The 17340-nt window shown below is 47.0% G+C and overlaps 1 protein-coding gene across 5 annotated transcripts in view; it reads right to left on the bottom strand.

Moving 5' to 3' along the window:
* AP2B1 (adaptor related protein complex 2 subunit beta 1) overlaps positions 1-17340 on the bottom strand; it is an 83453-nt gene that overhangs the window by 28950 nt on the left and 37163 nt on the right. For all 5 annotated transcript variants that reach the window (XM_080563477.1, XM_080563478.1, XM_080563476.1 and 2 more), the window contains 5 exons: positions 14683-14798; positions 13385-13550; positions 12766-12864; positions 9521-9780; positions 5350-5542 (listed from right to left, as the gene is read on the bottom strand). In XM_080563477.1, the coding sequence (XP_080419603.1) occupies positions 5350-5542; positions 9521-9780; positions 12766-12864; positions 13385-13550; positions 14683-14798 (834 nt within the window). The remainder of the gene's footprint in view (positions 1-5349; positions 5543-9520; positions 9781-12765; positions 12865-13384; positions 13551-14682; positions 14799-17340) is intronic.

The raw sequence follows: 17340 nt of genomic DNA, 5'->3' as shown, positions 1-17340 counted from the left end.
TCCTACTACAGTAACAACTTGCATAGCCTTTAATAAGACATGAATGAGCGACCCACCAGAAGAGCTCCTTTTCCATATCAGCACTGCTCCAGCAACGGCCATGTGCCCTTTGTCAGAAATCCTAACAGATGTCCTTTGTAGCTCATCAAACCAGAACAGCCTGGATGAAAGGAGACGCTCAGATCACTGTGGGAGGCTGGAGGAGAGCCCTGGGGAAGCATCACATCCGCTGCATAAATGGATTTTGGGTCTCAGCTACCATAGCCACACTCACGCTGTAGTTCCAGGAACAGGTAAATGAAGCAACTTTCTTAAGATTATACACAGCAAGTCACTTGCAGAGCCAGCACAAGAATTTGGCACCCAGGGCAGACTGGGGGCTGCTGTTGGGCTTCCACAGCCAAGTGAGGCTCCCTACTCTGAGCAAGTGAAATAACTCAGCAGCATGTTTTCAGAATAAAACACCACTGAGGCCCTAATCAACCTGAACGAGCCAGGTCTTGTCCACGGAGGCCAAGCTTTGGCCTCTCCACTTGAAAGCAGTTGGACTGGGAGGGATCACACCAGTCGCCTCTGCTCCCCAGCCGCTGGGATCAGCAGGCACTCGGGACTGGAGAAGCAGGGATTTCTTCCCAGGCTGCCAAGCCTGGAGCCCGGGATGCCTCGCAAGAGAGGGCGAGGTGATGCTCAGCTCCCAGCCCCAGATCACACTTCAGGGCAAGCAGAGCGCTGGGACACAGCCCTAAATCATGCAGGGGAGACAGTTGGGGTCAGACCTCCAACACCCAACCTGATTACACAGAGGGCAGCAGCTCCACCGAGAACAGCCCGCAGCGATCACGGCAGCGCAGGTATTGCAGAACACGTGGATATTACAGAACGTGGATATCCAGTGTTTATCCAACAGCCTTACAATTTGGGACATAAATCAATCTCACGAGCTGCCAGCCTTGAATCAATAATACTCTTGTAGATGAGTGGGTAGAGTATTAAATAAAATCCTTACATAACAGACAATCCAAGCCCGTCCATTCCTACAGATTTACTGCTCTGCCTCCGAGTTTCGAGCCAGCCCCTTTGGCTCCCTGCCACAGCGCCCAGCTCCCGTTAAACGCTCGGCTCACGGCGAGCCACGCGGTGTGCCATGCAGCAGAGCTCTCGTGCCCTGGGATTTTCAGTGCAAATGAGCACACAAAAAGGTTTAAAGACAAAATGACCCTAGCTTATTACAGCGCCCTTTGTAGGACTGCATCAAGAGCAAACGAGGAGCTGGAGAGCTGCCTGTACCCTGCACGAAGCGTAGCCACTGGGATCCTGCTGCAAGGGGACGCAGCATCAAAGGCCAGCTCTCAGCATCCTGCAACTTGCTGTCCGAGCAAATTTTGCTTCTCCCACGTTAGTGGCCGCTATCACTGAGTAACACTTCAGAGCTGGCGATCTCAAGCTTTGTAACAGTGACCTTGGTCAGCATTTTACAGAAAAGCAAGCAGAAGTGAGGAGGAGAAGAGCTGCGCGGGGCTGAGAGGGGCACACCGTGGAGCATACTCAGTTCTGGCTCTGTTCGCTGCAGAACAGCTCTCCGTAAGTCGTGTAGCAAGTCTGATCTGGTTAAAAGCAAAGCATATCTTGTTCTTGTACTAACAGCCCCCTTTTTTTTTTTTAATTTGTTAACACATGCTCAGCATCTGTGCACGCACGATATGCACGTTACATTTAATACCAATTACAGGACTTGCTATGGAAATAAAGTATCGGTTATTCCCTAAAGAAATTAACCTCTCAAGCAGCTGGAGTCTCACTGGCCATAGAAATAAGAACCTACCAATAGTGAGGAAAATTCAAGCAAACAATGTTAATCTGGTGTTCATCCAGTTTTATAGCATGCTGCCTCCTTTCAAATGCTTGCAAGAAAACAACACTACGGTTTAAGAAACAAATGCTGAATGACGTCTGCCGTGGAAGTTAACGCTTCTGTTATCTTCCCAGTTAGTCCTGTCGGGACTTTGGCTGCAAGAGCGTCCTTCTGAAGACAGACACCCTCTCCCCAAAAAGAAGGCATTACCAAATATACAAGGCCTGCAACCAGCAACCTGATCGAGTGGGAGGTGTCCCTGCTCACGGCAGGGGGGTTGGAACTAGATGATCTTTGAGGTCCCTTCCAACCCAAACCATTTGGTGGAGCATCCAAAGGGATCAACCCATGACACTGAGGGGATGTGACACACTGGCTGAGAGCCTGCCAGCAGCCTCTTCCAGACCTTCAGCTGCCTTTGCGACACTCGCAGTACTGACACCACCTCACCATGGCAGGAACAGCCCATGATTTCATACATCAACGCCAGCACATCCCAAACCATTTTCTTCCTCTGCAGCAGAGAGGCTTCGCTGGTTTTCAAGCAGCTGCGTGCAAAATGGAAGCAGGGCTTGAGACTGCTCTGCTCTGACAGGTCACCTGAGGTACGTCCCCACTCAGGCTATGCAGGGATGGTGCCAGAGACATAATGCAGAAAATCTGCTGCATTTGAATACCTCGTGTTCCTCTCTGGTCAGCTGAGATCCAGAAGGGATCTGCTTGTGATGAGCAGAAAACCAAGACCGACAGCAGGGGTGAGAGAAACTCCATCGCTGGGAGTCGTGAAAAGGACTGCAGGCGAAGCCCTGCTGGGAACACTCAGGGCTGCCTGAGATCAGCCCCCTCCCATGGTCCAGTACCCTTCTTTACCTCCTAAGGTGGTAAGAGGGATGGGAAAAGACAGGCCAGAGCAGTGTGCACACAGAGGAAGACTCTGCCTCGCCATCCAGCACCAAACAGGCTTACTTTCTTGCAGCACAAGGAGCTAAAGTGAAATAAACTCTTTCCGGTCTGAGCAAAGAGAGAGAGACTGCTCACACCGCTCCACGCAAGGGAACGGGTGCCGCGTTCAATCCTCCCAGCAAGGCAGAGGAATGAAATGCATTTGAAAAAACTTGAGGAGGAACAGAGAAGGAGACTCCACCGCTGAGGGAGTCAGGCAGTGATATAACACACAAAGTGTGCGGCTAAGCCGTCTGGAAGAGAGAGAGGGAAGGGCTGCCCCAGCAGGAACCTGAATGCAACACAATAAGGACAGGGGAAGAAGATCTTATTTCAAGCTCCAGCTCCACTGCCTGCCTGACAATGCAAGCGCCCGTCATCCCTGGCCATTTCTAGCTCCCGGGGAAGGGCGAGGAGCTCAGCCCTTCCTCCAGGAGGCTCCTGGGGACACCTCTCACCCACTCACCACGCTTATAAGTCAGGCACACACATACCTGCATCCTGAGCCTCTCTTTTTGGCCCTGCACAACCCTGCCTAAGACCCAAGTGCCGATCCCCTTGGCCGGCCAAGCAGCGCAGAGATGCTGCCGAGCGATGTAGTTAATTCCAGCCCAGGGTAACTCAGCTGGGTTCTTTTTAAACACATGTCCACAGCAATAAACAAAAGCAGATCTCACTCACTTGCACACAGACCAGGCTCATTAGGGAATGAAAAGCCAGAGAAATACAGAGCTTTACCAGGACAAAATTCGCCTGTACGTGTGAGGGATAAGGAGAAGATGGGACATTTGATCCAAGAGAACTCCAGCAGAAAGCATTCTGGAGGAACAACATCATTCAGGGTTTTGTTTAGTGCTCTCCCCACCTAATAATGCAGCTGAGCCAGCGCTGGTGCACACAGCCCCAGGCACCACTTCTCCCCGGTCCAGAAACAGTCACTTCGTTAGCTACCACCCCACAGCCCATCCATTTATTTAAGGCTCGAGAAAAATACGAAGTAAAAGCCTACTATCATCTCAACTAGCAGCTCTCCTGCCCAAGTGGGTCACTGAATTAAGCCCATTAATGCCAACTGATAGGGAAATATTTTCCCCAAACCAAGCTTCAGTCCTTCTGCCATGTCCGTTTATTTGCCTCTGATACTAACAAGGAACAGAGGGCTACAAGAGGTGGAAGGAGGGCTACAAAGAGGCTGGAAGACAGCACAGAGAAATTTAAGTCCTGCTCATTTCGAATTGCTGCTGTCTTCTGCGATGCCTCAGCACAATTAAGGATTCTGCAGTTTCTTAGTTACAGCTCTTGCAATGCAGAGCAAAGGCTGCAAAGGTCACTGCCCTGCGCTGTGCATTCCCAGCAACATGGGCTGAAAACCTGCCCTCGTCCCCTATCCCTGGGAGAAAAGCAGATTCCCCAGCTGCCATCTGCCCCCCAGATAGCACAGACTGAAGTACACCTGAGCTCCACGAACACCGATGCCATTATGGGTTAGCCTGTTTCCAGTTCATTAGCTCATGAAACACCAGAGCTGGAGAGGTGTTTAACATCTGCTTTAATAAGACTGTGGCAGCTTAAGAAAGTGTCTTTGGCAAACAGGAATCCGGTGCAGTGGGGTTCCTACAGCTGCTCCTGCTTCTCAGAACCGAAGCACACCTAAACAGGCACACAGACAACTTGGCCCTGCTCACTGGAAGCCAAACCTCACACCAAAGCGAAACAAATCCACTGCAGGTCTGCAACCCACGCAGCTGTGCTCTGGGGTGGTCTTATTTGGGTTACATGGTGCAAGTACAGCTGGCCTGCTCCTCATCCCACTGGTGAGCCCCGAGGCTGAACACATCCCAGGCTGACGGTGACCGCTTCTCCCTTCCTGGCTGCCACCAGTGTAAGGCCACAGCCCCCAGCTCCTCCCCGCTGCAGCGGTCTCCTCACTAGCAGATCATCTCACTGCAGCTTCTTCTCAGCTCTCACCCCAGAGCAGATGCAATATGTGATCATTCATACTCAGGGCCTGACCCTTTTAGGCCCTGAATGCCCCCCTGTGTCTGCTGCAGCAAGGGGAGGGCTGCGCAGCAGCTTCCCTCTCGACCTAACTGCAATTAAGACATTACTGATACTAAACCATGACACGCTCTGGAGAATATATAAATGGGATGACCCAGGGCTACAGCCCGCAGCCCTGAGCTTTGCATTGAAATTCAATAGGGTTGGGAATGGGATGGAACAAACGCCCTCCTGAATGGGAGTCAGAACTAATTACAAAACAGTGCCGCACTTTACATGTTTAAAACAACTTGCTAGTTTTTTTCTACAGGCAGAAAAAGCATGAAAACAAACATGCCCACTGAGCGCAGGGATTCTACTGCATGCACCAACATTCATTTTAGAGCAGGAAAACCTGCTGAAAATTGGTACCGCTTAAATCCTATTGGAGTTTGAGGTCTCAGCACTGGGGAGCTTAAGGATCCGAGCATTACAAGCACAAGTGAAGGCTTTGCAGAGATGAGCACAGCTCCAATTATTTCACATCAGCTGAAGGTAAAGAGCACGCTGCTTACCAGGCTGTCCAGCCCTCCTCCCAGGAGGTCCACGGCACCCATCTGCATGGAGGACACTTGGGGAACGTTGACGGGGGGTCCCAGGTCCAGGTTGAGAAGGTCGCCCAGAAGGTCGCCCTGCGATGGGATGACCTGGGGCTGCTCCAGGTTCGTAGCGGCTGTTGTGCCCACGGGGCTATCTCCTGCGTCAGTGCTGCGGGTGGGAGCAACAAGAGGCAGAGAAGAGAGAAGTCGGTCACCTTCAGCCTCCAGCTTCAGGTTGCCAGCATGGGGAAACACAGCAAGAGGTAGCCCACGAGCAGGAAGCAGCTAAAGGATTACCCTAGCAGCTGGCCTAACCATTGCTGTGTACGAGGTGCTCTGTGCTGGCAAGTGGTCCTTCAACAAATGCTTTGAGCACAAGGACCTGCCATGCATTGTGCACGATTTGCAGCTCACAAAAGGGAACTTTCAGGTGTGAAATCCTTCCCCCCTCCCCACAGAATCACAGACCTCTCTAAAATCACGAGCCGTATGTACTACATAGACCACGGCACTGAAAACAAATACTTTCCAACTCAGAAAGAGCCTATGGAGGTGATTTTTAGACCACTGGACCTGGAGAGCTACACATAAACGTGAAAAAAAATCCTAACTTCCTCAGAGACCTAACAGATATAACCCTTAAGCCCTTACTCTAACTGGTGCAAACTCAACCACTCCCTTCAGATCCAGACTTAACACCTTCTACTGACCTGCACCAAGGTCCACCACTTTCCTAATTAAAGACCTCAATCTAAAACTGGCACCTCCCTTCCACCAATAACATCCTTTTCTCTGCATTAGCAGACATACTAATTACTAGTCTAGAAATGCCTCAAACAAATTCCAAAAGTTTCTCACCAGAAACAGTCTGGCTATCTTTTACATCCATTTGCCACTGAGTTTTACGAGGGAAAAAAAAACACCAGTAACACTCACTGTAGCTCCCGGAGAGCTCATTACAACATATTTATTCTTTAAATCCAGACACGCGAATATTTTAGATGACTTCAAATCTATTCTGTGTCTTGCTGCCAACAGAAACTGACAGAATTATTTCCAGCTCGTATTACTGCGGATGCGGCCAACAGGTAATTGCATAGAAACGCCACGGGAATTAGTGTACTGACAAGGTGTTTTAACACTGGGGCTCTTTTCTAAGGATTGCAGCTGCTGGTTTTGAGTAGCCACGATCCTCTTCCTTATCCCTACTCAGCTGCTGAGGGGAAAGCTTTAGCACCACAGTGTAAGTTGCTACCAACTTGGTGCCAAGAGGGAAAGATGCAGCATAAGGGCTGCTGAATGAATTAGTTACCAGGCAGCGACAGAAAGGATTGAAAACTTCTTTGCATTAAAAGCTTTAGACCTCTAATAGCACTAATATTAGCTGTCCTCTCTGCTTCTGCCTTCGGCAGGGAGACTTCTGAGTATGCCGAACAGCTAGCTAAAACATTTCTGAAGAGCGAGTGGTTACCGTGATCCACTCCCACCCCCAACCTGAGAACAGGAAAGAACAGCATGTATGAGCAGAGGCACATTACAAGCTGGTAGTGCACACACTTGGTTCGTTCCCAGTATATAATCCCTTTAACACTACACCTCTTCAACACTTACTCATCCTTCTTCTGATGGAGATAAAGCAATCCCTGCAAGGTCTTGTTTAACTGCAGTTGCCCCAAAGCCCAGCACAAAATTAGGAAGGGACGAAGCTAAGTCAGTTTGTATTAAAAAAACAACAAAAAACAACCAAGCCTTCTATTTGCTGTACAGAACAGACCTTTTTTAAGGAGATTTGTATATACACCTTTGTATTTTCTTCGGAAGAAAAGAAAGGAATTAAGAGTATGAGGGTTATAAAGGGCCAAAAGACTTGATAAAGGTTTTCTTGCTTGAAGTCTTGGACAGTGGCAAGCAGTTGGGTTTCCTGTCCTACATTGCTTTGTATGGAAATACACCTCTGCTTCCACTGCAAGGGAGTGTATTCTGCCAACCACAACCACCTCCTCCTACGTTTATACCCAGAAAAGCACCGAACAGCTAATTCTGCCCATCTACTCAAGGAAAAGCTATCTTTACCCTCTTAAGCCACATTCATTGCAGACATCCCCACACTCCCACCTCTATCTCACTGCACAATCTGAAGGAAAACCTCAGTCTGTACTGGACAGGTCGGCCACCAGAACGGTCATCGCCGGAGTGCAGAAGTAGCAAAGATGACTCCAAACAGCTGGCTGATGTTATCTGCCACTGGACACCTTTAAACTTCTTTAAGAGGACAAATTTTCACGTACCTCTTTGTGCATCTTTTCACAGACATTCAGCACTAGGAAAAGGCAAACTGGTTTCTTAGCATTCAGTAAAGATGTACTGGCTGCACAGATTCAGGCTTGCCACAGCCTGCACCCGCGGTGCTGCTCTCTGTACTTCCAGGGCTGCACGTGGCCACCCAGTACGCTGGAACATGGTGCAAGTAGGCCTTGGCATCAGCCTGATCAATCTGTCCTTTTACTGACAGGAAAGCAGAAAGTCACAATAACGGGGCCTCTTTACGAGTGACCTCACTTCGGAGAAGCTTGGCGTGTCACTAACAACACTTTTTTTTTTTTTTTTTTTTAATTTACCAAGCAGGCTAAAGCACTGCATCAGCATTCAGCCCTTTACACTTTCCCGCTGCTCTGGCTTCCTCACCTTACCACTGGTGATTAAGCCCTGAAGGCTTTCTCTTGAAGTAATGGGTAATTCAGTAGTAAGCAGCACAAGGGCAATGTACAACACTGCTATAATGAGAAAAAAAACGGGGAAAGCTGACTGTCTGGGCACTAGCTTCGAGTGTGTTGTATACACAGAAGCCAGTAAAAAGATTACTCCTTGCAGTAGCTGAATTCCTTGAGTTAATTAAACCCCTCTGTTCATTTCTGTACTGAAACAAGTGCATGGGAAGGGTGCTAACATGGGAGGCCAAAGCTACCCCCAACCCAGCTTATTTTGCTATTGAGGCAAATCTTGAAGCTGAGCGAAGCATCCACTGCTTTTCTTGCCTGACTGGTAGAGTTGTGCTTGCTGGTCCTGGGTCAGTGCAGCCAGACTTGATCTCATAGGCAGGGAGAAAACAACTCAGCTTCTCAAAACTAGTCATATGACAGAAATAGCTTTAGTTGCTAAGAATAGCAGAGAAGTGGTATCAGAAAATAGAAAAGAAGCAGCATCGCACACTGATTTATCAGTGCAACGGCAAAAAATAGCACTCCAAATGTCACTTTGGGAATATTATTAAAAGGTAAGCCTGGATACTTTGCCTCCTGCTGTAAAGCAGACTTATATTTGTAATTAATACCATTAGCAAATAGCACTGCTTACCTGAATGAGGAACCATGGGAACAGGCTCAACAGCAGCACCACCACAGCCTGGGACTGCTGCAATGCCTGCTCTTGCAGACCTAACCCACTTTCAGGACTGTGATTATGGGGAAACATTAAAGCTCCAGATAATAAGCTGAAGCATTTTTTCCCCAAAGGTTAGACAGAACAACATCAGTCTAGCCATTTTGTTTTAAGCCTGAACAGTTTTCAGTGACAGGGCCTAGACGGCTTTTACGCTCCCCTTGCTTTACAGGCACCGAGTAAGAGAGGTAGCCTTGTTCATCCTTCCCCATTTCACATTTAACCACAGAAGATCCCTGTTCTTGCCAGTTCCAGGAACCTGGTATTATTCTACGCAACTGAGGCTTGTAAAGCTGTCCCATCACTGAAGCAAAAACTCTTACACAACCAAAGAGTACCCTTCTGTAAGATACTTGCTTTCACTGCTCCTCCTCCTGAAATATGCCCTTTCACCACCTATCCACCTTCTGCTTTGTTAGCCCAGCTCTCAAGTCAGAGACCTTATAGCCAGAGTCTTCCCCAAAAACATTAAAGTTCTTGTGTGAGGAGAAGTTATATGATACTTCTCCTGTCTTTTGACCCAGGAACTCAGAAGCTACACACCCAGAATTAAATCCTACAATGAAACGGCTCCTTGAATGATCCACAAGCCTCTACACAATCAGTAAAAAAGCAAGGAGTATTTCAGAAGACCCATGTGTCTTTAGGACTGTTTACTAGCAAGAAACAACCAAACCTGCTCATTATCACCAGCGTTGCCTCAGCTTACCTCCCGTGGTGAATTGGCAAGTGCTTGCGGTGGATACCGTGGCTCCCCTCCACAAAAGCGTTGGGTGGCTTGTGGTACACCGAAGCCAGAGATCCAATATGGCAGATCAGCTCGTCCAGCAGAGTTGGTTCAATCAGATCGGTCTCTTCAGAAATCAGGGGCTTTTCTGACAGGACCACTTCTTTGGCAGTCACCGGGTCCGTGGAAAGAAGGCGCCAGTAGATGTAGCCACGGTCCCGCAGGTCTGGGTTGTCAGAGTCCTACGACAGAACAATGCATCAGTCACGGTTCTAAAGGGGACTAACTCCTCTGATCACTTAATTTTTCTAGCAGTGGTTCTGGTGGATTAAAAAAACAAAACACGAAACAACCATCCAGTAGTGACAATCATCAATTTCAGAATGAAGTTATAAACTGTTGTGATGTACATCGCAAAATTAAAAACAAATCCCAAAGCATTAATGCCTGGCTTCCTAACCAAAGAGTTGACCCATCTGGTCAGGGAGCAAAAAGTCCCTGGATTTACACATCCCCCAGCTGCCCCGTCCCACAGAATATCATCTGCTTTCCTGACACTTAAAAGAAATCAGGAGAACTCCAAGGGGTTGTGGACAGGAGAAAAGAGGGTGAGTCAAAATGACCATCGCACACTAAGAATAAACATGTTATATTCTGTATTGCAACAGAAAGATTCAGAATTCCTAGAAATATACGCCTTACGCAAGGGCATTCACTGGACAAAGAGACCCTGCAGAGCTACAGGATAGATCTTAATAAGCAGTATTCTTCACAACAAAAGAGGCCTTATTTACCCTGCATCTTAGTTATCTAATGAAGTATGGGGAGATACTAATGGTACATGGTAAAGACACCTCATCAGTTCTCCAGCTGTCAATAATATCCTTGTTTTACTGCAGACAGTCCTGCCGCAGCATGAATTAATTTCTCTCCTTTTCAAACAGCTCTGCCCAGGACAACAAAGTAAGTGGTGATAGCTTGCAGCTAGTGTTCTAGGGATAGAGAGGTGCTGGGGTTTTATGCTGTAGTGTAACATGTTCGAACTGTTCATTGAAGAAAGAGCTGGGATTTTTAATCCCCATGTCAGGAGAACAATAGGGTAGATGCTACTGAGGTTTTTTTCCTGAAAAATTCTGGCAATATATCCTACACCTCATTAGACTTCCTCCTTGGCATTTCTTCTGCTCTTCTGTGATCTCATTCACATTGCTGCTGACCTGCTGTAACCTGCCTCTCTGCCCTCTGTCTCAAGACATTCTCAGGCACACAGCAAAACCTTTACTTGTAATGAGGCTGGGCACGCTAAACTCGTTTTGCTCACAAGGACCTAGATACATTGTCTGGGTCAACTGACAGATTTCTCTGCAGTGCTGTTTTTCAGTTTGATGGCGGAGTTGTGAACTCTTTACACCCGTTGCCCTTAGCAATTCCTACCAGGATGTCCTCATCCTGCCTTCAGCAGGCAGTTCAAGATCAGACAGGGCCTTTGCAAGGGCAGACATGAAAGACCACGCGCTCCTACCTACTTTCAGGGACATCCAGATTCAGGACTGACTGTTTCTTCCTACAGCCAAATAAACAGACTTGAAACTTTAGTAAATTTACTGGAAAAAGAGGCTCAGATCTTTCCTTTCCACATTTCTCCTAATTCTCCAGTCTCCAGGGCCTGCATGCACACCTGCAGAGCATACCAATGAACCCATGCTAGCTCAGTTACCCACCCATGCCAGACAGACAACAGCAATGAAGATGTAGAGGCTCTGTGCCATCCGTTAGGTTATAGGCTTGCTAGGGACCTTGATCACTACTCCACATCTGTGTCCCTCCCATCCCCAGCTGCTTCAGTGCTATTTTTACCAGTGTTGGCTGGATTACACTGGCTCCTGCTACAATCACACCTGCAGTTTGCTGCGCAGACATACCCTAAGAGGCACTCAAAGTGCAACAATACCTAAGCTGGGGAAAGAAACACACATGTAATTACTCCCCCACTCAAGTGAAAAACGGTATCTCTACCTAGAAATCAGACCTTGAAGCATAAGGCTTTTTAGTGTTTTTCATCCAGTTATCCTACATTGACTTATTATTCATATAAAATACAAAAAGCCAGACTGAATCAACATTTGTGACAAACAGAGAAAAAACAGACGCCTATTATATTCCTAGGGTGCCATTAAGTGTTTTATGACTCAGCAGAGTGGGTTTTAACACTTAGTACCTTTCCTCTGTTGGCTTAGACAAATGATATACCCAGCCACTGGCCCAACCCTCTCTAAAAAAGAGCCAAGAGCCTGCCTAATAGCAGATTTTGAACACTCAGAAGCAAGAAGAGCAGGCTAGGTTTCTTGTGCCTGCCCAATGCACCACCTCCAGCTGGATGAATAGAAGTACCAAGAAGTCCATAGGCATGACTTCTTCCAGCAAAGAGGGCCAAAAAGGCTAGCTGATGACTGCTTCTGAGCAGAAAACCTGGAGTCAATCGCTGCCCATTCAGTGCAGTCAGGTGTATTTTCCTCAGTTGGTACGGTAGGTCTGCAGAGGAAATGCTCTTTCTGGGCTACATCACGGCGCAGGGAGTGCAGTAGGTTCAGCTGAGTCTCACTCCTACCACCACCACATCTCTGCTTCCGTCCTCCAGAACTACAGCGCTCCTTTCTTTCAGCTCAAGCCCAGCCCTACCTGCAGTGATCTGAGCTCACAACTCAGCTCCTCATGCATAACGAATCTGGAATCTTAACCCACTGTTACAGCCTCCAACAAAGCTGCCACATTGGTTGACAGCATCCAAGTACAAAGGAAAAAACTAAACCTTATTTCTTTTGTTTTTATAGCACCGTTTAAGCTTTGCTGTTCACAGAACAAAGTCTTTGCTTGGCCCTATCCCTCTGTCAGAGCAGCAGATGTTTTAATTGCAAGCCACCTTTCAAGAAGAAGGCATTTTGGTTTCTTCAAAACCCCACCCTGCGCCTAACATTTAATTTGGTGGGGGAATGTGGAAGGATTTAGGATGAAGCAAGAGCTAAGAAGTAGAGAGCAGACACCAGATGGCATGGTAACAGGCACAGAGCAGCTCTTAATGGAGTCAACCCCCTTCTCTTTGGGAGAGAGGAAAACATGCCTGAACCCTATCTACCAGCAAGGCTGATCAGTCCAGCAGATGGGACACAGCACACTGCCTGCCAGCACAGGGTCGGGAGGACTCTAGTTCACTGTGCATCTTGGCTTACCTGCGTGGCCAGGCTGAGGACCTGCTGAACCAGCTCCTGGGTCTCAGAAGGCTTTTTTAAGAACAGCTTCACTATAGCAGTCAGCAGGGTGAGCTGCACCTAAGAGAAAGGTACACAGGAGAGAGATTAGAGTCAGCCTTGCTTTAGCAATGTGTCCTGGGTCTCAACATCCTTTAGTAGTATAAAATTCACATCCCATAGTTTCTAACAGCATTACACTATTCTTTGCCAGGGAAACCCAGTATAACGAAAAATCAGACTCTTGCCCATTGTAAAATACTTTTGCAAACAAGTCCCTGATCAGTACACTGAGATTTATGTAATATTTTGATGCATTTCATCACCATTCTTCTGTACATTCTCGTCCCTAGTAGGGCTATTCCTCAAGAAGTATCCAACATGCAGAAAGCCTTACTGTTCTGTCTTATTCATCCACCAAAAAAAAAAAAAAGTTTGGGAGATAAGACAAAACAAATCTGCAGAGTCCCAAGACTTTTATTTTAGCTAAATATTGAAGTTTTCATTGGGAGGTATTTCTGACTACTACAGTAATATTTACAGTTCGTCCCACAGACACACTGCATGAAACACTACAGGCAAGATGTATAACAATTTTTACCTGAGTACTTTCATCATGAAAGCCCTCCAGAAAACTCTCCAACAGCTCATCTGCATTGTCAATCCTTTCTGCGTATTCACCCACTATCCAGATCATGGCAGCTCTGGCATCTGGCTCATCCAGGGAATCCAGGTTCTCACACAGGGTGGCAATGATGCTTTCGTACCTAATTTATCAGAATACAGGTGGGTTACTAGGGTGAATTCAACTTGCGTTACTCCATCTCTGCCCACATTATTCCGCAGAGAATCCTGCACTGAATTACAATGTCTAGTATTCCTATGCAACATGAAATAAACAGCACTTTCACTCAACTGACAATATTCCTAGGCTTTTTCTTTCCCCAGGCTGAGTGTTAAGATCTCACAGGGTCCTCAAGAGCTTCACAGTTTCTGTAATCAGCAAGACCACCCAGATGTGGAATTCAAGACAAAACTGCCTCCCTTTCATTTTTGCTAAAGGGTTGTTTTATCCAAATAGGTCAAACCATGAATCTGTGCCCGACCCTGCAGCCTCACTAGCATCTTCAGACTTCAACTCTAAAATTGGATATTACACTTCCCCAAAGGCTTTGCTGTAAAACAGACAATACCCCACACTAGTTATTTAGCCTCCCCGATCCCCGTGCGTGGGTATCCCTGTCATAAACACGCAATCTATCTTCTAACTGACAGCAGAAATTGCCAGAGAGACCTGCAGATGTCCCACATTACTTTTTAGGTGATCATGAAGTCTCTGCTGAAAGACACTACTGCACTATTTTGTAGCTGAAGAGACAGTGTTTTATTGCACAAACTGCTTAAAATAAGACGAATACTGCCCAAGCCAGAGAGAACACTTGATGGAGAAAGCCAGCAGCATTTTGTTCAGCACAATCTGCCTGGAATTTCAGACCATGAAAGCCATGAATTTGCAGGAGACTGTATATAATATCCTTCTAAAATAGACGAGGGAAAACAGAAGCCTAATGCTGCAAACTTGGTCAAATTTTCCTTCTGGCATCCTCTGCGAGATCTTTACTTGCTTTTGATGAAGTCTTATACTTAGCATGCATACAGAGTTGGGCAAAGGAAAAGCTTTCCACTTGAATTAATTCTGTCAGGCTGGTATCTTGTCTGGAGCTGACATCTGAATCCTGCCACACTAGCAGCTAGGACCAGAACGGACACTGCTTTTCAGAAAGAAAACCACCTTGGCTTCAGTGGCCTGGTAAGCTATTCGGACTGGGGTTTGCATTGCTGTACTGCGATGATAAAACAGACAAAAGCTTCCAAAAGCGTTGCAGTTCTTTCACCTACTTGTTGGGGTACTTGCGGAAGATGTCCCTGATTACCACGATGGCCTCCTGGACCACGTAGTTGACCTTGGTCTGGATGAGGTCCAGCAGTGTGCTCACACAGCGCTCTGCAGATTGCTGGGGGGAAGAACACAAACGCCACAATTAAAACAAGTTGAAGAACTACTACTGCCACGGCACAAGCTGAGGAACCTGGTATGTATGAAGATACGAAAGGCCAAGAGGGGAAAAATAAAAGCACTCCAGCTACCAACTCGATACGTGTCCAGAAAACCCTGCAGGGTGACAAGTGTCTGTTAACCAGGGAATTTAGGATACTAGACAACGGAGAGACCAACTGACTCCAACTCCTGCAAAAAATAAAATAAAAATGGTCAAAGCAACTGTGCCAGTAGATGGCTGGATGATCATGCAAGAGATATTAAGAAAATTGCCTGCATTACTACTTATACCACCCTCGTGCTGGCTAGCAGGTGAAACATGTCACTGTATAAGCTCTCTTGGACTTGGCCAGGCCATGGCAATCAGGGCTGAGAGACTTGGGGGTGAGGTCACTAGCAATGTGTGAAAATACAGTCATAAACAGAAATCCAGCTGTTGCCAATGCAGCTTTCACACTAAGTTCCTAATCCCCAGCTACAGACCCTGTAGGATAACAAGGACTGGTCGCTGGCATGCTCCAGGAACAAGAACTGGAGTTAGAGGCAAACAATTCAGGGAGGTCTGTTCCCAAATAGCAGTGAGGCAGGACAACACGGGAGCAACAAACTCCAGCACTAGAGAGTCAGAAATAAGGATAGTGATTTGGCTATTAGCAGAGCACATATGAAGCCTCATTACACAGCTGGTGATTAATGTGAGAAGCAGACTGCTCATGACACTGCCTAGGCAGTCACCATCAGCACATTCATAAAGCATTCAGGATCAAGACAGATGTCGTAGGGCACAAACAATAGCATCGTAGGTGGATTTTTCAATTCAAGTGAGCTAATAGTCCCCTCCGCTTTTACAGCTCTCGAAGGCTGGGCAGGAGGCAGAGGAATGAAATGGCATTTGAGTAAGTTGCAGGAATCAGTTTTTTGAGAATGGGCAAAAATCTCAAGGACAAACCTGATGACTTGTACAGCTAAATTTAGGACAAGCAAAGACTAAAAACCTCACTGTGATATTTGCCTGCCCTCGTGACTGTTGCAGTGGTATCTTACAAACACAGCCTACAAGCACAAACAGTGCTAATGCCAGCACGGGGATCAGCCAAGGAGGCACTTTATAAACCAGCATTTGCACTATCTTTGCAAACTGGTACCATGAGACTCTCCCCTGAAATCCACACCAAATAAAAATATTTAAACTCCTCTGGTTTTGATACAATACCTCTCCCTCCTTAACATGACTTCGTACTCACTATGCCGCTACAGAGGCAGTGAAAAGATAGTCCAACAACATCCTGCTCTGATCTCTTCTCTTGATCAGGAGGAATTTGAGCCTGTGAACTGGATGACTCTTCGGTTTCCTGGAGACTGACCAAGGGCCCTGGCTCAACACAGACCGATGTCACTCGCAGCAAGAACCTCACTTGAAGTCCTTACAGGCTAGATGCTCCAGAACTTGTAATTTCATCTCTTGCAATTTATCAACTGACCTTAAGATTTACCTGGGGTAAACCTGTCCTAAGCCAAATCCTCTTTACAGCATCTACAGCATCGTTTGCTGTTTACAGCTCAAGCAAATGCAGCCCTCTCAGAGCTTACAAGTAGCAAAGTTTCAAGAGATGAAGATTTCAAGGAAAAGCAAATTAAGGCTTATTTTTCTTTTCTTTAGATGCTTTGAAGCATGATTCTTCCAGGAAGAGTACAACATCCACTTTGAAATACACAGTATTGATTTCGAGCCCAAGAGTCCCTTGGAAAGCAAGCCATCACGTGGGCACATGCTCAGTACAGCAGTCCTCAAGTCCCTGCAACAAAACACATCTCAGCTCACCCCATCCTTTGTAAACACATTGCTGTTTGAAGGTGGATGTCCCCGGGGGCCGCAGTGCTCTGCAAACTGATGAAAGAGTGCCCCCAAAAGAACAGCTCTCGAGGTGGCATGAGAAAGGACAACCATCCAGCCAAACTTGCTTTGGTGTTCTGTAGCAACCGAACGAAAGTCTGCAAGGTGACTGAATTACCACACTCAGTCATAAGCCTCAAAGGTTTCTAAGAGCTCGTCTGCCAGCAGAATGTCCTGGAACCAAGACAAATCCCCCTCTAACACGGTGCCTGCTGTTTCTCCTTTGCTCTAGAGTAATCACTGTTCTTACGACATCCGTGTCATTTCCTTTTCCTCGGAGGGGAACAGGAGCAGGGCTTTGTTTCCTTACAATCTAAGAGGCAGATGGCTTCTTCATCTACTGCTGCCCGTGGAACAAACCAACAGACAACCCACAGATACCCCACAGATACCTTCACCCTATGCTAAACCACACAGTTTGCTGTAGACACACCCAAGCTAACTTTGACCCTAGCTAGTCTATCCTTGGTCCCCCAAACCCATATGACAACTTAAATCTGGACAAAATCCACTAACCTTGCTATTCAGCATGCGTACTGCTTACATTTCCACAATGAGCACCACTGCTACTCTTAGCACTGTGCACTGCTGCACAACAAAGGTA

This window comes from Anser brachyrhynchus (genome assembly GCF_964034855.1).
Source record: "Anser brachyrhynchus genome assembly, chromosome: 20".
Lineage (NCBI taxonomy): Eukaryota > Metazoa > Chordata > Aves > Anseriformes > Anatidae > Anser > Anser brachyrhynchus.
Note: the sequence above shows the minus strand (reverse complement) of the source record. Positions and strands in the feature narration are given on the sequence as shown.